The 21,261-nt window shown below is 44.2% G+C and overlaps 1 protein-coding gene across 10 annotated transcripts in view; it reads left to right on the forward strand.

Moving 5' to 3' along the window:
- The first annotated feature begins 8,507 nt into the window (after window positions 1-8,507).
- The window catches only part of LOC126281213 (SWI/SNF-related matrix-associated actin-dependent regulator of chromatin subfamily E member 1), a 100,973-nt gene continuing 88,219 nt past the window's right edge, over window positions 8,508-21,261 (forward strand). For all 10 annotated transcript variants that reach the window (XM_049979951.1, XM_049979958.1, XM_049979950.1 and 7 more), the window contains exons 1-2: window positions 8,508-8,660; window positions 13,099-13,174. In XM_049979951.1, the coding sequence (XP_049835908.1) occupies window positions 13,111-13,174 (64 nt within the window). In that variant the 5' untranslated portion in view covers window positions 8,508-8,660; window positions 13,099-13,110. The remainder of the gene's footprint in view (window positions 8,661-13,098; window positions 13,175-21,261) is intronic.

Raw genomic sequence — 21,261 nt, forward strand, 5'->3', positions numbered from 1 at the left:
CTTACATTCGCCCTCTAGCTATCCCTGGCACCTATTTTGCACTTCCTGTTGATCTCATTTTTTGAGACGTTTGTATTCCTTTTCGCCTGCTTCATTTACTGCATTTTTATATTTCCTCCTTTCATCAATTCTAAGCAATATCTCTTCTGTTAACCAAGGATTTCTATTAGCCTTCATCTTTTTACCTACCTAATCCTCTGCTGCCTTCACTATTTCATCTCCAAAGCTACACATTCTTCTTCCACTGTATTTCTTTCCCCTGTTCTGGTCAATCGTTTTCTAATGCTCTCTCTGGAACTCTACAACCTCTGGCTCTTTCAGTTTATCCAATTCCCGTCTCCTTAGATTTCTAACTTTTTGCAGTTTCCTCAGTTTTAATCTACATTTCATAACCAATAAATCGTGGTCAGAGTCCACATCTGCTACTAATACATAAAGATAAACATTACAAAGAACCTGAAAGTGATTGATTTACTTCAACTTTTTACATAATACTACTATCATCAGATGTTTTTAAGTGGGGTGCGCCTATCGGGAAACACTATTCGGTTTTTGTCTCAGACATGTTTCATTGCAGCTGCATCATCATCAGCAGTTTTTTATTTTTATGGCTTCTTACCACATGGTGTGGTTTTCCTGCTGTATAATGTTTCTACAGTGTATGTTTTTCTTTACAGTTTGTCACCTGCGAGGTTTCTCTTTTTGTCATCTTCTTCAATGCCAAGTTCAGTGTTTTGAGTTGTCACTGTCACTGTCTATCACCTGTGTTAACAAGATTATATGAACGCCTTCCTTTAACCTATTGCTAGAGAAAATAAACAGGGAAAATGTACATATGAGGTTTAGTAACTGAGGTGACAACTGTGTTTCATCCTTTCCAGGAAAGTGACTTGTCACACCATCTGGTTAATCGTCTTTGGAATAGACATAACTTGGAAATCTTCAGCACACAGTTTTACTAAACAGACACCCACAAAGGCACATGTGTGCCCTCTGACAACCCCTGAATAAACGATAGATCATTTTGAAATTCAGAAGTTGTTGTAAAATAACACGGTTGACTGCAAAACACAGAAAATAAATGCATCAGAATGTGAAAACGCAGACGAAAAATTATTCAGTTGTGTAAGCCATCAGTTGTAAATCATTGAACCTATGACTTAAGGAAAAGTTATGACACAACATTCTACAATTATATACAACCATGTAATGGAGCAGCACTCATACATTGCCTCTTCGGCTGGTGCTCATTCTCCTGGAATTCCCCTTACAAATCAAATTAGAAGTTTTAAGTAAAGCTCCACAGATTCTAGTACCCATGCTCTTCACAGTTTGCCTTAGCAGTGAACTTTGCAGTGTAGCATGGTGATTCTGCAGAATGACATGTTCAACTTCTAACCGCTTAAGCTGACAAAAGGTGTTTGTGGAAAACAAAAACGTGGTTTAGGTAGTTCTTAAGTGTGGGACGTATCATTGTGCATGCTCTAGTTTGCTGTATATGCAGATTTATGCAAAAGAAGCCATCTCAGTGTACTGATGAGGCGCGACAGCAAATGCGTATCTCCACATGATGTGGAGGCCCACAGCACCACAGCTTGGCAGTGTGTTGGAAGTCATGGAGGAAATAGATGCTGGCGATAATGTAAATGCAAGAATACATGAAGAATAAATGAGAACTCTCCGTTGTCACTCCTGGGCTCTTCCAAGTGTAAAAGCAGTTGTTCAATATACAGATTGAATAACATTGGGGAGAGGCTACAAACCCGTCTCACTCCCTTCCCAACTCTTATAACTGCCATCTGGTTTCTGTATAAATTGTAAATAGCCTTTCGCTTCCTGTGTCTTACCCCTGCCAGCTTCATAATTTGAAAGAGAGTACTCCAGTCAACATTTTCAAAAGCTTTCTCTAAGTCTACAAATGCTAGAAACATAGGTTTGCTTTTCCTTGATCTATTTTCTAAGATAAGCCGTAGGGTCAGTGATGCCTCACACGTTCCAATATTTCTACAGAATCCAAACTGATCTTCCCCGAGGTCGGCTTCTACCAGTTTTTCCATTTGTCTCTAAAGAATTCGCGCTAGTATTTTGCAGCTGTGATCTATTAAATTGATAGTTTGGTAATTTCACCTCTGTCAACGGCTGCTTTCTTTGGGATTGGAATTATTAAATTTTACTTGATGCCTTAGGGTATTTCTCCTGTCTCATACATCTTGCTCACCAGATGGTAGAGTTTTGTCAGGTCTGGCTCTCCCAAGTCCGTCAGTAGTTCTAATGGAATGTTGTCTACTCCTGGGGCCTTTATCCGGCTCAGGACTTTGAGTGCTCTGACAAACTCTTCACGCAGTATTATATCTCCCATTTCATCTTCATCTACATCCTCTTCCATTTCCATAATATTGTCCTCGAGTACATCGCCCTTGTATAGACCCTGTATATAATCCTTCCACTTTTCTGCTTTCCCTTCTCTGCTTATAACTGGGTTTCCACCTGAGCTCTTGATATTCATACAAGTGGTTATCTTTACCCCAAAGGTCTCTTTAATTTTCCTGTCGGCTGTATCTATCTTACCCCTAGTGAGATAAGCCTCTACATTCTTACATTTGTCCTCTAGCCATCCCTGCTTAGCCATTTTGCACTTCCTCTCGGCCTCATTTTTGAGGCGTTTGTATTCCTTTTTGCCTGCTTCATTTACTGCATTTTTATATTTTCTCCTTTCATGAATTAAATTCAATAGTTCATCTGTTACCGAAGGATTTCTACTAGCCCTCATCTTTTTACCTACTTGATCCTCTGTTGCCTTCACTACTTCATCCCTCAGAGCTACCCATTCTTCTTCTACTGTATTTCTTTCCCCCATTCCTGTTATTTGTTCCCTTATGCTCCTCTGAAACTCGCTACAACCTCTGGTTCTGTCAGTTTATCCAGGTCCCATCTTCTCAAATTCCCACCTTTTTGCAGTTTCATAACCATTAGATTGTGGTCAGAGTCCACATCTGCCTCTGGAAATGTCTTACACTTTAAAACCTGGTTCCTAAATCGCTGTCTGACCATTATACAATCTATCTGAAACCTGTCGGTATCTCCAGGCTTTTTCCATGTGTACAACCATCTTTTATGATCTTGAACCAAGTGTTACCTATGATTAAGTTATGCTCTGTGGAAAATTCTACCAGACAGCTTCCTCTTTCATTTCTTATCCGCAATCCATATTCACCTACTATGTTTCCTTCTCTTCCTTTTCTTACTCTCGAATTCCAGTCACATATGACTATTAAATTTTCGGCCCCCTACGCAGAGAAGGGAAAGCAGAAAAGTGGAAGGAGTATATACAGGGTCTATACAAGGGCGATGTACTTGAGGAGAATATTATGGAAATGGAATAGGATGTAGATGAAGATGGAATGGGAGACATGATACTACATGAAGAATTTGATAGAGCACTGAAACACCTGACTCAAAACAAGGCCCCAGGAGTAGACAACATTCCATTAGAACTAGTGAAGGCCTTGGGAGAGCCAGTCCTGACAATACTCTACTATGTGGCGAGCAAGATGTATGAGACAGGCGAAATACCCTCAGACTTCAAGAAGAATATAATAATTCCAATCCCAATCAAAGCAGGTGTTGACAGATGTGAAAATTACCGGACTATCAGTTTAATAAGTCACAGGTGCAAAATACTAACGCGAATTCTTTACAGACGAATGGAAAAACTAGTAGAAGCCGACCTCGGGGAAGATCAGTTTGGATTCCGTAGAAATGTTGGAACACGTGAGGCAATATTGACCTTAGAAGAAAGATTAAGGAAAGGCAAAGCTACGTTTCTAGCATTTGTAGACTTAGAGAAAGCTTTTGACAATGTTGACTGGAATACTCTCTTTCAAATTCTAAAGGTGGCAGGGGTAAAATACAGGGAGCGAAAGGCTGTTTACAATTTGTACAGAAACCAGATGGCAGTTATAAGAATCGAGGGACACGAAAGGGAAGCAGTGGTTGGGAAGGGAGTGAGACAGGGTTGTAGCCTATCTTCAATGTTGTAGAATTAGTAGAATTATTACATTTTCTCTATCCAGATACGTACGAGCTAAATTAAATTCACGACTTCGCGTCTGGATGCATTGTTATATGTACTACATTGTCTTCCTTTTCTTACAAGTTTATTGTCTACTACCAAGAGGATACATGTAAGTAGAATTACTGAGTTGTATATCGACACCTGTTATTACGTTGCATTTTCTGATATGAGGTAAAGCACCACATCTTTACATCAGCTATCTCGCCCAAGTGCTTTGTATTATTGTAGCTTGTTTGGTAGAGGTATCACAATTTTCCGTTTCTGTAGCCATGATTTTAAGCTACATCACGGTTTCCAAAATTATTTTCATTATTCATACAATGCAACAATACAGTTTTATCAGTTCACATTTTCGCTTACTTTAGTTCTGTGCGACGTAGTATAGCGTGCAGCCATTAGTGTTGAAAACTCCACCATTACTTGTGACAATTATTTTCTTGTTCAGACATTGTCGCACAGCGAGATTAATTATTACGTTTATTCTGATTACACATGTGAGTTTAAGTTTTTATTGTGTTGTACATTACGTTTGGCATGGTATTGACGAGAAAACAATTAGCAAAGATGGAGGACCATACACTGGAAACACAGACGCGATCCGACACTGACATCCCATTAAATAATGAAAGTGACGTTACAGTTGACTCGAATACTAACGAGCGACATATTATTGACTATTTGGGTGACATAAATTTAGAAAATAGACCGTCCACCAGTAATATGCCTAAATCTAGTTCCGAACTCATTTTGGTGTCTGACGTCATGACTAACTCCGTGGCGGGGGCGGACAATTGCACATTGGAAAAACACATGATGAGTGACAACAAAAATCCTATGGAAACCATTCAGAATCAGATGACACAACATAAACAGGACATTGACACACGTATCGACCAACAGATGACGTCTATACGCGCCACTTTGAAAACAGCTCATTTCGAGATGAAAACACGACATGATGAAATTAAATCAGTTTTAGCTGCACTTAAAACGTCAAACGACACTTGGTATGTTTGAGGATAGAAGTAATAGAGTGACTGGACAAGTGTCCAACCGCAACGCGAAATTTTCAGAGCTTGCATTACAAGACGAAAACACAAAGATGTGACAGATACCCAAGCACAAGAAAGCAATTTCAGTAAAACATGCGTGTCTGTAGTTACTCAGATTAAATCTTATTCGCCAGTGCATGATGATATAAAAACGCGTATTGCCGATATCGAAATCAAGGTTGACACAATTGACAAACAGCTTTTGATAAAGTAAGACTACACACTGAGAACCACTGCTGATTCATCAGCAGAAAATTTCACAGTTGGTTAGAGCAAAAAGACAAATGCTTTGACGAGTGCTTACAAGAAAAATTTCCAGCTGTTGACCACGACATTGTAGCGGAATTTATAAATAACAACAAACATGTAATCAGTCAAGTAGCACAATCTCCTGCTGTGCATCGAAACAGTTTGACAATTCAGTACGAACATCGTGCAATGACGGTAATAGCAGCCAAAAACACGCAGTTTGGCAGTGAATACAAGTACATTTATTACCCATACACATCGCACACTATATACTCCTAACAACAACGGTACACACGTCGACATGACACACTGCATTGCAGTCGTGATAATTATCAACATTTTCCTTGCCATTCGCCCATTGAACCTTACAGTAATCATTCAGAAAATAAACATTACTATAATACCATGATTACTACAATGTCATTTTTCTTAAAGCCTTTTGCGAGCAAGTGCTGTACCTATACCAGTGCACACTCTGCTGCATAATGGAAATCTCATTCTGAGGCTGCGGCTAAGACATGTATCTGCAATATACACTCCTGGAAATGGAAAAAAAAGAACACATTGACACCGGTGTGTCAGACCCACCATACTTTCTCCGGACACTGCGAGAGGGCTGTACAAGCAATGATCACACGCACGGCACAGCGGACACACCAGGAACCGTGGTGTTGGCCATCGAATGGCGCTAGCTGCGCAGCATTTGTGCACCGCCGCCGTCAGTGTCAGCCAATTTGCCGTGGCATACGGAGCTCCAACGCAGTCTTTAACACTGGTAGCATGCCGCGACAGCGTGGACGTGAACCGTATGTGCAGTTGACGGACTTTGAGCAAGGGCGTATAGTGGGCATACGGGAGGCCGGGTGGACGTACCGCCGAATTGCTCAACACGTGGGGCGTGAGGTCTCCACAGTACATCGATGTTGTCGCCAGTGGTCGGCGGAAGGTGCACGTGCCCGTCGACCTGGGACCGGACGACCGGACCGCAGCGACGCACGGATGCACGCCAAGACCGTAGGATCCTACGCAGTGCCGTAGGGGACCGCCCCGCCACTTCCCAGCAAATTAGGGACACTGTTGCTCCTGGGGTAAACGGCGAGGACCATTCGCAACCGTCTCCATGAAGCTGGGCTACGGTCCCGCACACCGTTAGGCTGTCTTCCGCTCACGCCCCAACATCGTGCAGCCCGCCTCCAGTGGTGTCGCGACAGGCGTGAATGGAGGGACGCATGGAGACTTGTCGTCTTCAGCGATGAGAGTCGCTTCTGCCTTGGTGCCAATGATGGTCGTATGCATGTTTGGCGCCGTACAGGTGAGCGCCACAATCAGGACTGCATACGACCAAGGCACACGGGGCCAACACCCGGCATCAGGGCGTGGGGAGCGATCTCCTACACTGGCCGTACACCTCTGGTGATCGTCGAGGGGACACTGAATAGTGCACGGTACATCCAAACCGTCATCGAACCCATCGTTCTACCATTCCTAGACCGGCAAGGGAACTTGCTGTTCCAACAGGACAATGTATGTCCGCATGTATCCCGTGCCACCCAACGTGCTCTAGAAGGTCTAAGTCAGCTACTCTGGCCAGCAAGATCTCCGGATCTGTCCCCCATTGAGCATGTTTGGGACTGGCTGAAGCGTCGTCTCACGCGATCTGCACGTCCAGCACGAACGCTGGTCCAACTGAGGCGCCAGGTGGAAATGGCATGGCAAGCCGTTCCACAGGACTACATCCAGCATCTCTACGATCGTCTCCATGGGAGAATAGCAGTCTGCATTCCTGCGAAAGGTGGATATACACTGTACTAGTGCCGACATTGTGCATGCTCTGTTGCCTGTGTCTATGTGCCTGTGGTTCTGTCAGTGTGATCATGTGATGTATATGACCCCAGGAATGTGTCAATAAAGTTTCCCCTTCCTGGGACAATGAATTCACGGTGTTCTAATTTCAATTTCCAGGAGTGTATTTTCTTCCAGGAGTGCTTGTTCTGCAAAGTTCACAGGAGAGCTTCTGTGAAGATTGGAAGGTGGAAGACGAGGTACTGGCGGGAGTAAAGCTGCGGGGATGCGGCGGGACTCATGCTTGGGTAGCTCAGATGGTGGAGCACTTGTCCGCAAGAGGCAAAGGTCCGGAGTTCGAGTCTCAGTCCGGCACACAGTTTTAATCTGCCAGGAAGTTTCATGCAGTGAAAAGTTTGTTACAGTTACCTTCTCAGATCTATGATTAAAAACAAATATCATCAGCATTAGCATATGCTTCATGGTCTCGAAATTGATGTATGTCACTCCAACGTAAGTTTGATGCCTTCTTCATCGTGTGTTCAAATATGTAAAACACTGTCTAGTCTGTGTTGAGTTGTAGTGCATGCATGGCGATATGTCTTGGCCCATCCAAATTTGCCAGAACCGGATGGACTGAGTGGCTGCTACCTGTCCCAGGCCTCATGCCTGCCACCAAACATCAAAAGAGTGGTACATTGGCCAAGCCATCACGATGAAGCACTCTGACGGACTGCTGCACTCAACCAAACCAAACTACCTCTGATTTCTTCCTCTACGTCATGGATAACTCTTTTCGGTAAACAGTTCGCAACGAATATTTTTTTATTACTGTTTCTCTGTCTACCGAGGCGTCGACTGCCCGCAGTTTTTCAATTGGAGCATTGTATGGTGTTGTCTTTTTGTCTCCGTCACTATATTCTTTACTGTTAATCTTCCACAAACATGGGTGGTTTCTATATATTTCAATGAATTCACTAACAAACTCTCGAGAACACTGACGAGTTATCAGTCATTTTAATGCCCTGTGCGCACAAATTGCAAACACTAGACTGAGCTGTTTCGCGCTAGATTTGCGGCGATCTCCTGTCTACACGCTACAACTTGTCTGCGCAGATGTGGCTTGAACCCACAGATTTGAGAGGTTTCGCTCAAACCTTCAACTCGAACTTCCATGTTTGCACACACCTCAGGTTGGTGCAAATCTTCTGTCCACACGCAACGATCTGTCTGCGCAGATGTGATGTGCGCAGACATTTGCGCAGGCAGATCGTTGCGTGGGGACGGGCCTTACCCCGGAATACAAGTGTAAATATATTCCAAAGTTGTCGCTGGCTTTTACAAAGATATTTACTTGCCCGCAGCTGTGGTGCCGTTTGGTAGCCATGATGACCGCGGTAATGTAACAGAGGAGTTTGGTTGCAGTGACAAGTTGTGGTACCTATTTTCACTTTATTGTTGAGTGGAAAGGTTTATTTAATTGGGACCATTTGTCAAAACAGGTAAGCCTTTTTTTTCATAAATGCACAATGTTACTAAAATGCATTCATTTCTATGTATAACAATATTGAGTTCAGTGAAAACAAACTTGTCAGTGTTATTGTTATCGTTCCATGCTTATTATACGTTAATTTTCGCGCATCATCCTACTTCTCAAATCTTTTTATGTTATTAGAAAACTGAGCTGGACCTATAAGCTTATGCAGAAGTCTGAAACTTTGTGTTCAGTAAGAAATGTCATGCCGCCACGTTAATTAAGGATACCTCCTATCTAGTAACATTCCAGAACCTATTCGCACTTGCTGTGTTGTGTGGTCGACTATTTCGTAATGACCTCTTCTGACACGTCTATGTGGAGGTCTGCATTCAGCAGTACCCATTCTTTCCTAGACTCCGCCAAATGCATTTGTTTGGGTTGACTTGCATTTCAATAAAATGGTCTTGGCTGGTTAACGTGGATGGAACTTCCCTGAAGCATTTTGGGTGGCTTCATGCCCTTAACTAGTTTAGAGTTTGGTTGACACATTTAGTTTATTCCTTTTAAAAAGCGGCAGATTCCACACATGCTTGTGGAAGAGCAGGTGCCTAATGTGACCCTGAAGATTAGGTCAAGTGAAGTGTTCGAATCCCGTTGATATTGTTTTTGGTTGATTTTGGGAGTGTTGTGATGGTTTTATTTTATCGTTTTTGTCATTTGGATTAGTGGCGTGTGTTTATTTTTAGTTTGTCCCCACCCAGAAACCCCCTATTTCCACCGTTTGTTCCGTTAGTTTGATTATATTTGTGGAGGAATATGTGTTTGATGGTTTTATGATCTATTTTTGTGTATGTTATCTTGTTTATATAATGACGTCATAGTCTCGAGTGGGAGTTATTGTGAATGGTCGTTTCCGCCATATTGGTGACGTCATTGGTCAAACCAGACGGGTGGAATCGGACGTTTCCATTATCAGTTTATCCTTCTTGACTAGTCCCAGGATTTTGCAATGAATGTCGTTGTTGTTGTTGTTGTCTTCAGTCCTGAGACTGGTTTGATGCAGCTCTCCATGCTACTCTATCCTGTGCAAGCTGCTTCATCTCCCAGTACCTACTGCAACCTACATCCTTCTGAATCTGCTTAGTGTACTCATCTCTCGGTCTCCCTCTACGATTTTTACCCTCCACGCTGCCCTCCAATGCTAAATTTGTGATCCCTTGATGCCTCAAAACATGTCCTACCAACCGATCCCTTCTTCTAGTCAAGTTGTGCCACAAACTTCTCTTCTCCCCAATCCTATTCAATACCTCCTCATTAGTTACGTGATCTATCCACCTTATCTTCAGTATTCTTCTGTAGCACCACATTTCGAAAGCTTCTATTCTCTTCTTGTCCAAACTAGTTATCGTCCATGTTTCACTTCCATACATGGCTACACTCCAAACAAATACTTTCAGAAACGACTTCCTGATACATAAATCTATATTCGATGTTAACAAATTTCTCTTCATCAGAAACGCTTTCCTTGCCATTGCCAGTCTACATTTTATATCCTCTCTACTTCGACCATCATCAGTTATTTTACTTCCTAAATAGCAAAACTCCTTTACTACTTTAAGTGTCTCATTTCCTAATCTAATTCCCTCAGCATCACCCGATTTAATTTGACTACATTCCATAATCCTCGTTTTGCTTTTGTTAATGTTCATCTTATATCCTCCTTTCAAGACACTGTCCATTCCGTTCAACTGCTCTTCCAAGCCCTTTGCCGTCTCTGACAGAATTACAATGTCATCGGCGAACCTCAAAGTTTTTACTTCGTCTCCATGAATTTTAATACCTACTCCAAATTTTTCTTTTGTTTCCTTTACTGCTTGCTCAATATACAGATTGAATAACATCGGGGAGAGGCTACAACCCTGTCTCACTCCTATCCCAACCACTGCTTCCCTTTCATGCCCCTCGACTCTTATAACTGCCATCTGGTTTCTGTACAAATTATAAATAGCCTTTCGCTCCCTGTATTTTACCCCTGCCACCTTTAGAATTTGAAAAAGAGTATTCCAGTCAACATTGTCAAAAGCTTTCTCTAAGTCTACAAATGCTAGAAACGTAGGTTTGCCATGAATGTCATTATTTTCTAAAATATACTGCAGTGGTCGTCTGTGGTTTCATCCTGGCCTGCTTTCAACACCGTTTTTTAAAAATGTCACAGCTGTAAACATAGGGTTTGCTGCAGCCAATTTGTTACTACTAACAGATTTTCTGCATTCACATTCATTGGCTTCATGAGGAGGGGATAGTGTGAGCCTGGTCTTTGGACAGATGATCCAGTGGCTGCACAACAGGATGAAAGGAGTTCAGAGGGTACAACATATAAGAAGTAGGGAGTGGAGGAAAGGTGAGAAACGTGGAGATAACAAGGGTGACAGGAAAGAAAAGAGGAAAAAAAGATTTTTTTTGTGGTGGGGGTGGGACTTGGATGAGAAATGGTGGTGGGAGAAGGCAGTACATAATCTGATCAGGAAAGGAGTGTCTGGGCAGAAACAATGAAGGAAATCGTAAGAGGAGGCAGTAGGAAATAGGTTAGTGGAGTTTAAGCAAGGGAGAGCGTGAGAGTGCAGGATGTGCTGGAGAGAGAATTACTATCTGTGTAGTTCAGAGAAACAAGTGCTGAAACACATTATGCATGTTGCTTGCATAGTGAAGCAGCTGGTTTGAAATCACTTGTGTTGTTGTGCATAGCATGTTTGGCAACTGGATGCTAAAGTTTGTGGATTGCCACGATTTGGTGGTGGTCATTCCTGTGAACAGTTGGTTACTTGTCTTGCCCAAATGGAATACTGTATAGTAATTGCAAAATAGCTGATTTACAACATGGCTGCTTTCACGCATGGCCCAGCCTTTTATAGTGTGGGAAATAGCTGTGACTGGACTGTGATAGGAAATGGTGGGTGGGTGTATGGGACAGGACTATCACTTGTGTTGACCGCAAGGGAGTAAGCCATGGGGTGCAGGATTGGAATAGGAAAGAATATTCTGATAATCTTTAGGTTGAGTGGGTGACAGAGCACTAATTTGGGTGATGTGGGTAGGATTCTGGGTAGAATACGCCTCATCTCATGACATGATGAGAGTTAGTTGAAGTGCTTATGAGTGGTGTGGTTGTGCTTTTCAAGTCAAGCGTGATACTGGATGATCAGAGGAATGGTGTTACAAGGCTGGTTAACAGGTTTATTGGTGTCAAGAGAAGGAGATGGTACAGGTGATTTGTTTATGGATGTAAAGGATCTGATAAGATTATCAGTATATTTCAACAACTCCTGCTTTCCACTGCAGATGCAATGTCCATGGGTGGTGAGGCTTTAAGGAAGTGACTTTTTGACATGAAATGGGTGGCAGCTGTCAAAGTGGAGGTACTGTTGGTGATAGATGCACTTGATATGAACAGTGGATCTAAAAATATGCCTCAAAATCCTCCTGCCCTAAGTCTCCACTAACCTGTTTCGTACTGCCTCACATTACCTTTTACAATTTCTCTTCTCTCCACACATCTCCTTACCTGTTCAGATTCTCCCTCTCCACCTGTCTCCCCCTCCGTCTCCCTTTCCCCCTCTACCCTCCCTCCCTATCCCCCTCTCCCTCCCTCCCCCTCCCTATCACTCCTCTCTCCCTACCCCTCCCTACCCCCTTGCCCTCTCCCTCCCCTCTTCTCTTCCTTCCTCTCCCTCCCTATCCCTCTTTCCCTTTCCCTCCCCCTCCCCTCTTCTCTCCCTCCCCCTTGCCCTTCCCTCTTCTCACCCTCCCTCGCCTCTTCTCTCCCTCCTTCGCCTCTTCTCTCCCTCCCCCCTCTCCCTTTCTTCAGTTCTCTTCCCTCTTAACTCCTTTGTCTTGTTGTGCAGCCACTGAGTTATCTGTCAAACGACCTGCCAACACTATCCCTCAACTCTCTCTTCGCTTCATATGTCGTCATCGTCGTCCCCCCCCCCCCTCCCCCCACCTCCATCTGAAAGGCAGCTGTTCTTAGTAATTGCTAATCAACAGTTAGTCTCACCTCAGGTCTGTACATTTGGGTGGCTGTGTGGTAGTATGAGAGAATGTGTGTACATTCATTAGAGAAAGAACAACAATGCAAAAGGTACTGCAAATAATCTTTTCTGTTGCATGTTTCATGGCATTTTAATACTATGTGCTAGACTGGTACCTGAACTTGGTCTTTGTCTTGCCAGGCAATATTTTAACCAGCTTATCTAAACATGGCGGATCTGGCATACAGTTTTGATTATTTTGGAAGTTTCAGTTTTGTTCTTATCTGCCAAAATATTGTTTGTAATCTAACTTGTCTATGCACTTAGAACCAAAACTAGGGATGTAAAATTGGAGGTCAGTTAATATTTGCCTTTATTATCTTTCCTTTTTAATACTTGAATGTGTTGCATATTTATGGAATCATATTTTTGCAGTTTCAGCTTAGAATGGCTCTACCACCCAATTATAAACAAATTGCTGTTGTCTCTCCAGTCCAGTCTTCAGGGTCACGTAAGTACTGACTGTGTGTTTAATGTTATCACATTGTGAAAGTGATTTGTTTTTAATTCATGATGATTGATACAATTAGAGGTACAATAGTTAGCCTTCTTTTCAATTTCTATACCTTTGTCATACCATAGTATCAAACTTACAAACAATTAACAGGATTTAATGTGTTTTAAGGATGAGTTTACACTCTTGTAAATGTCTTAAGAAATATATACCCATTTTTAATTCAGCAAACCTGCAACTTTAATGAAGTTGGTTACTTGCTCAGCATTTTCACTTCTTCAGGTGAATGTTTAATGTTTCATATGTATTTGAACCCCCTGCGGGTCCGAGGGCTATAATGGGCCTTAAGTATTTCTGCTTGTTGTAAGAGGCGACTAAAAGGAGTCTCACACATTTCGGCCTTTATGTGATGGTCCTGGTCCCCTGTAGTGTTTGACCTCCATTTCCCAAAATTTTCCCGAAGAGCGAGGCAATTGGGGAAGGGTGCCTTACATGGTGCATCTTGTCCATTGTGTGCTGAGACCTATCACATCCTTCGTCGACGTGGGTCTGCACTTCTGCTCATTCTGCAACTGTTCGGTGAGGTCACCTCCTGGGTGCATATATTTTCATCAGCTGTGCAGGATTGTTTTCTATGCTTACGATGATAGTGGACTTGTCTGCTTGGTTGCACCTAATATCCAGCACGGTAGCCAGTCCGTTGTGGTTGGGCCGCCATGCACCCTGTTGGTTGTAGCTCCCTGACCACATAGGGATTGCTCTGCTGCGCCGTTCACTCCTCACATATGTCGAGGAGTAAATGCCCGTCACCCTGGGGCATCAGGACTCCCAGAAATGGCCATCCTGCCAGGTGGCCTTTGCTGCGGCTGGGTGGCACTTTGGGGAGGGCCCCTGCTTGGAGTGGGTGGCATCAGGGTGGATGACATGCGATGAAGAGTAGTACATCATCTCTTGCTGGTGGTCAAACACCAGCAGTCTGTAAGCGTTCATGGGCTCAGTTCAACGCACAGAAGTTTGGCCCCAAATCGTTCTCCCTGTCCACACCATGGGAGGAACTTCAGGCTAATGATGGCAGTGGCTCTTATTCACCCTTATACCTTGTATGTTCGAGAGCTGGTGGGGAATCTTTCATGATGATGAAGCCTCAGTTTTTTGTTGAGCATTTAGAGGACAAGTTTGGGGAGGTGGAGGGCTTGTCCAAAATGAGGTCTGTGTCAGTCATGGCCGTTACTCACTCGTGACAAGCTGGGGAATGTTTCTGTAACCATCACGCCCCATAAGAGCTTAAAAATGGTCCAGGGTATCATATTTCACAATGACCTTATTTTGCAGTCTGACGATGAGCTGCGCCCTAATTTAGAGTGGCGAGGCGTACATTTCGTTCGGCGTGTTCACTGGGGTCCGAAGGATAATCAGATTGCCACCGGTGCCTTCATCTTGGCCTTCGAGGGAGATACGTTACCCGAGAAGGTCACGGTAATGGTCTGCTGATGTGATGTAAAGCCTTATATCAGTCCCCCAATGCGGTGCTTTAAATGCTGGAATTTCAGCATTATGTCTCCCCGCTGTACTTCCAGCATCAAATTTAGAGATTGTGGACGCCCATCACATCCCAATACTCCGTGTGCCCCGCCTCCCACCTGTGTCAATTGCGGAGAGCACCATTCGCCTTGCTTGCTTGACTGCAGGATTCTCGAGAAAGAAAGGAAAATCATGGAGTACAAGACCCTGGACATACTGATCTACACTGAGGCTAAGAGGAAATTTGAACACCTACATCCTGTCCATACGACATTGTCTTACACTGCCGCTACAACAGTTCTAGCACCATCAGCTTTGCCAACCCAGTCACTTCTCAGAGCCGAAAGACTTCACCTGCCCCCTTGATGGTGGGGGCTCTTTCCTCCCCGTTGCTCCTGCACCACCTATTTCGTGAGCAACCCCCAACCATTGGGGATACCAGTCCCCACTTCTGCGCCAGAGAAGCGTAAGTCTTCTTTGGTTCCTCTCGCTAGGAAAAGGTCCCTTGGGTCACTCCATTCCCATGTTTCTGCTAGTGGGAAAGATGACACCCATGAGTGTCTGAAGTGTCCAAAAGCAGTTGGCCTTAGGGCTTTACGCAGTCCCTGAGTCTGAGCCAGTGAAGTTGTCTCAGCCAGGAAAACCCAAGGAGCAGTGAGAGAAATAAAAAAATAAGATGCCCAAGACCAAGGGAAGTGTGGTAGGATGGTGGCACCCACACCAGCGCTACCTACAAGCTCTGCACCTGCGGATGAGGTGGAGATTCTAGAGTCTGCTGAGGACCTAGATCTCACCGTACCCTCAGACACAATGGATATAGACTGCTCAGGCAATAAGTCTGTGGCAGCAGGTGGCCCTGGGGCGTAAACTGCTTCATTGAATGTTCAATGCCTTCCCAGTCTCACGATGATGTCATCCTCCAGTGAAATTGCAGCAGTTTTTTTCCACTGCCTGGCTGAGCTATGGCAACTGTTAAGCTTTACACCTGCTTTTTGCATTGCCCTCCAGGAATATTGGTTCCTGACAGTGCGGATCCCTGCCCTCTGCACCTATATGGGATATTTACAGGAACTGTACTGACTATAATTGAGTGTCAGGTGGAGTTTGCATTTATGTTCTAAACTCAGTCTGTAGTGAAACTGTGTCCCTTCAAACCTCTCTTGAAGCTGTGGCTGTCAGAACAAGGATGATGCATGAAATAACTGCCTGCAGTGTATATTTTCCTCCAGATGGTGCAGTGCCCCTGAACTCATTTCCTGCACTGATTGATCAACTCCCTGAACCTTTCGTACTTTTGGGAGATTATAATGCTCATAACCTGTTGTGGGGTGGCACCATATTTACTGGCCAAGGCAGAGACGTCGAAACTTTACTGTCTCAGTTCGACCTCTGCCTCTTCAATACTGGGGCCGCCACACATTTCAGTGTGGCTCATGGTAGTTACTTGGCCATTTATTGATCAATTTGCAGCCCAGAACTTCTCCCATCTATTCACTGGAGAGCACATGATGACCTGTGTGGTAGTGACCACTTTCCCATCTTCTTGTCACTGCCCCGGCGTCAGGCCCATGGACACTTGCCCAAATGGACTTTAAACCAGGTGGACTGGGGAAACTTTCACCTCTGCTGTCGCCATTGAATCTTGCCCACATGGGGACATCGATGTGATGGTTTGAGCAGGTGACAACAACAATTCTTTCTGCGGCAGAAAACGCGATCCCTAACTCTTTAGGGGTGCCCCCGGCAAAAGGCAGTCCCTTGGTGGTAGCCGGAAGTTGCTGAAGCAATTAAGGAGTGTCTGCGAGCTCTACAGCGGCTTAAGCGGCACTCTTCCGTGGAGCACTTCATAGCTTTTAAACAGCTCCGTGCCCGCATTTGTCAACTTATCAGACGATGGAAGCAGGAGTGTTGGGAGAGATATGTCTCGACCATTGTGTGCCATACATCACCTTCCCAAGTCTGGGCAAGGGTCAAACGTGTTTTCAGGTACCAGAACCTAACCGGTGTTCCCAGCGTTAACATAAATGGCATATTATCTACCGACGCCAATGCGTTTGTCGAGCACTTTGCTGAGCACTATGCTCGAGCGTCTGCGTTGGAAGAACTACCCTCCGGCCTTTTGCACTCTCAAACGGTGGGTGGAAGGGAGAGTCCTCTTGTTCACTACATGCATAGTGAATAATGCTCCATTTACAAAGTGGGAGCTCCTCAGTGCCTTTGCACATTGCCCCGATATTGCCTCTGGGCCAGATCGGATCCACAGTCAGATGATTAAACATCTCTCATCTTACTACAAGCAACATCTCCTCGTCATTTTCAACTGGATCTGGTGTGAAGGTATCTCTCCATTGCAATGTCGAGAGACCACCACGATCCCATTGCTCAAACCTGGTAAAAACCTGCTTGATGTGAATAGCTATCAGCCCATCGGGCTCATCAATGTTCTTTGTAAGCTGCTTGATAGTATGATGTGTTGGCAGTTGGGTTGGGTCCTGGAGTCATGTGGCCTACTGGCTCAATGTCGGGGCAGCTTCCACCAGGGTAGCTCTACCACTGATAACATTGTGTCCCTCGAGCCTACCATCTGAATAGCCTTTTCCAGATGCCAACATGTGGGTGCCGTCTTTTTCGATTTACGGAAAGTGTATGACACAACCTGGTGACATCATATCTTTGGCACATTATATGAGTGGGGTTTTGGAGTCCTGCTCCTGATTTTTATCCAAAATTTCCTGTCGCTTCGTATATTCCGTATCCAAGTTGGTGCTTTGGCTTCCTCACCTCTGTCAGCTTAAGCAGAAGTGCTGGCAGCACCTCAATGCCCTCCACAGCCTGAGCAACACCAACTGGGCTGCAGATCGCTCTACGCTGCTGCAGCTCTACAGAGCCCTTGTTCAATTCCGTGTTGACTATGGGAATCTGGTTTATGGTTCAGCGGCACCCCCAGTGTTGCGTTTACTCGACCCAGTGTAACACTGTGGCATTAGCCTAACGACAGGAGCTTTTAGGATGAGTCTGGTGACCAGCGTCCTTGTGGAGGCCGGAGTCCCTCCATTGCAGGTTAGGAGTGCACAAGTGCTGGCCAGTTACGTTTCACACATGCATTAGTTCTCCTGTGCATCCGAATCACCGTCTCCTCTCACCCACGGCGGTTCATCTCCCGCTTCGGCAGCCGAGATTTCGGCTTCCAATTGCAGTTCGTGTCGGATTCCTTCTTTCCGAACTGGAGTCCTCGCCTTTACCACCTATACTTGAGGTCCATTCATGTACACCTCCACGATGTACACCTATGCCGTGGCTTCGTTTGGACGTTTCACTTGGCCCTAAGGACGCGGTTTACCCCCCGGCTCTCCGCTGCCACTTCCTCTCGATTCTTGACATGTACAGAGGTCAAGAAGTGGTTTACACTGACGACCCAATGGCCGATGCTCAAGTCTGCTTCACGTATGTCCATGGAGGACGTATCGAACAGCATTCCTCGCCCGCTAGCTGCAGTGTTTTCACTGCCGAGCTGGTGGCTATATCTCGTGCTCACCCTTTCGTGCCCTGGGGAGTCGTTTCTTTTGTGTACACACTCCTTGAGCAGCCTACAAGCTATCGACTAGTGATACCCTCTTAAGCCTTTGGTAGCGACCGTCCAGGAGTCCATCTATGCCCTGGAACTGTCCAGTCATTCAGTGGTGTTTGTCTGGACCCCAGGTCACATCGGAACACCAGGCAACGAACTTGCCGACAGGTTGGCCGAACGGGCTACATGGAAACTGCTGATGGAGATTGGCATTCCACTAACTGTCCTGCATTCGTTTTGACACGGCCAGGTTTTTCGGCTTTGGGAGACGGAATGACACAGTCTCAGTATGCACAACAATCTGCGTGCCATTGAGGAGACTACAGATGTGTGGCAGTCCTCTCAGAGAGACTCTGCCACATTGGCCATGCTTGGGCAACCCACAGCTACGCCCTGTGCCACGAAGACCCGCCTGAGTGTCGGTGCCGTACCCGGCCCACATTTTGGTGCGCTGTCCCACTTCGATTGCCCTGCGACGGAAATATTCTGTTACCGGACTAGCTGCTGCTAATTTTATCTGACAATGCCTCATCGGCTGAGTTAGCTTTACATTTCATTTGTGAGGGTGGCTTTTATCATTTGATCTAAGTTTTAGCGTGTGTGCTTTGTCCCTGTGTCCTCCACTCTAGTGCTTTTAGGGTGGAGGTTTTAATGTGTTGCACAGTAGCTGGCTTTTCCTTTTTATTCTCGTGGTCAGCAAGCTATTGTAATTTGTTTTGTAGTTTTAATCTCTTCTATCTGTTTCTTGCGATTCTGTGCATTTCTTCTCGTATTTTGTCCGTTTAAGTGTTTGTTACCCTTCCGTCATTCTTGTGGTTTTTTTCTTTCTCTCCGTTTTGTGTTGTCAGTCTCGCTTGTTTTATTGGCACCCTTGTGCCCTGGCATTGTTTTATTCAGATCAAGGGACCAATGACCTAGCAGTTTGCCCCCCCCCTTCCCTGCCCCCCTCTTCCCCCTTCTTCTTCTTGTTTTTAAAGCCAACCAACCAACTTATTTGAAATGGCAAAATTAAAATACGAGTCATTACAGAGCAACATTTACACACTTCAGATGTATGCTGCAGGAAACATTCCACTTTTGCGGTAACTAATACTTTTAGTGATGGTAAGAACATCTTGTAAAAGAGTTCAAGTGAAATAATTGCCAACTGTCAGTGGATGATTGCTTATTAATAGTGGACCATATCATACTCAAGGCAAATGCTGAGGAAAAATAAAGGAAATTTCAACTAAGTATCGAAAGATCTTCTGACAAATCAAGGCAAAGAGGTATACCCATAATTTTTGTTGGATGTGTTGCAAGTTACAATTGTCGATGACTTTGTAATTAAAGAAAGTTGTCTGTGACTTAGTAATTAAAGACATTGCAATCCAAGAACTGTATGTTGACAAAAAAAAAAAAAAAAAAAAAAAAAGTTGTGAGCAGTCGAATTTGAGATAGTTTCTGTGTTGGGAAGAAGATTATTCCTATCACAAAGGTGAATCTAAAAAATTTTTTGGTCATGTGACGGCATGTCATCACACCTTGTACTAACAGTCACAGCCAAGCAAGTGCATTACAGCCAGATCTTGGGTATGTAAAGTCTAGGTCATGCCACATGCCAACTCAGTGGTGACAAGCGCACTGGAATTTTTGTGTGCTGTAGCGTCAAGGATTTGTGGAATGTACCATATTTAAGGGAAACCATCACCATCATTTATCTATTCAGGGAAACTATGTATTGATGACACGGGTAATCATCAACTGCCTCAGACTCTTAACAGAGCCAGAAATATTGAATTTAATGGTACAGAGCCAGAAATATTGAATTTAATGGTACCACCACCCTACTAACTTAATCATAGGTAACACTTGGTTTAAGAATCATGAAAGAAGGTTGTATACGTGGAAGAACCCTGGAGATACTAAAAGGTATCAGATAGATTATATAATGGTAAGACAGAGATTTAGGAACCAGGTTTTAAATTGTAAGACATTTCCAGGGCCAGATGTGGACTCTGACCACAATCTATTGGTTATGACCTGTAGATTAAAACTGAAGAAACTGCAAAAATGTGGGAAATTAAGGAGATGGGACATGGATAAACTGAAAGAACCAGAGGTTGTACAGAGTTTCAGGGAGAGCATAAGGGAACAATTGACAGGAATAGGGGAAAGAAATAGAGTAGAAGAAGAATGGGTAGCTCTGAGGGATGAAGTAGTGAAGGCAGCAGAGGATAAAGTAGGTAAAAAGACGAGGGCTGCTAGAAATCCTTGGGTAACAGAAGAAATATTGAATTTAATTGATGAAAGGAGAAAATATAAAAATGCAGTAAATGAAGCAGGCAAAAAGGAATACAAACGTCTCAAAAATGAGATCGACAGGAAGTGCAAAATGGCTAAACAGGGATGGCTAGAGGACAAATGTAAGGATGTAGAAGCTTATCTCACTAGGGGTAAGATAGATACTGCCTACAGGAAAATTAAAGAGACCTTTGGAGAGAAGAGAACCACGTGTATGAATATCAAGAGCTCAGATGGCAGCCCAGTTCTAAGCAAAGAAGGGAAGGCAGAAAGGTGGAAGGAGTATATAGAAGGTTTATACAAGGGCGATGTACTTGAGGACAATATTATGGAAATGGAAGAGGATGTAGATGAAGACGAAATGGGAGATACGATACTGCGTGAAGAGTTTGACAGAGCACTGAAAGACCTGAGTCGAAACAAGGCCCCCGGAGTAGACAACATTCCATTAGAACTACTGACGGCCTTGGGAGAGCCAGTCATGACAAAACTCTACCAGCTGGTGAGCAAGATGTACGAGACAGGCGATATACCCTCAGACTTCAAGAAGAATATAATAATTCCAATCCCAAAGAAAGCAGGTGCTGACAGATGTGAAAATTACCGAACTATGCGAATTCTTTACAGACGAATGGAAAAACTGGTAGATGCGGACCTCGGGGAGGATCAGTTTGGATTCCGTCGAAATGTTGGAACACGTGAAGCAATACTG

Source organism: Schistocerca gregaria, chromosome 7, assembly GCF_023897955.1.
Source record: "Schistocerca gregaria isolate iqSchGreg1 chromosome 7, iqSchGreg1.2, whole genome shotgun sequence".
NCBI lineage: Eukaryota > Metazoa > Arthropoda > Insecta > Orthoptera > Acrididae > Schistocerca > Schistocerca gregaria.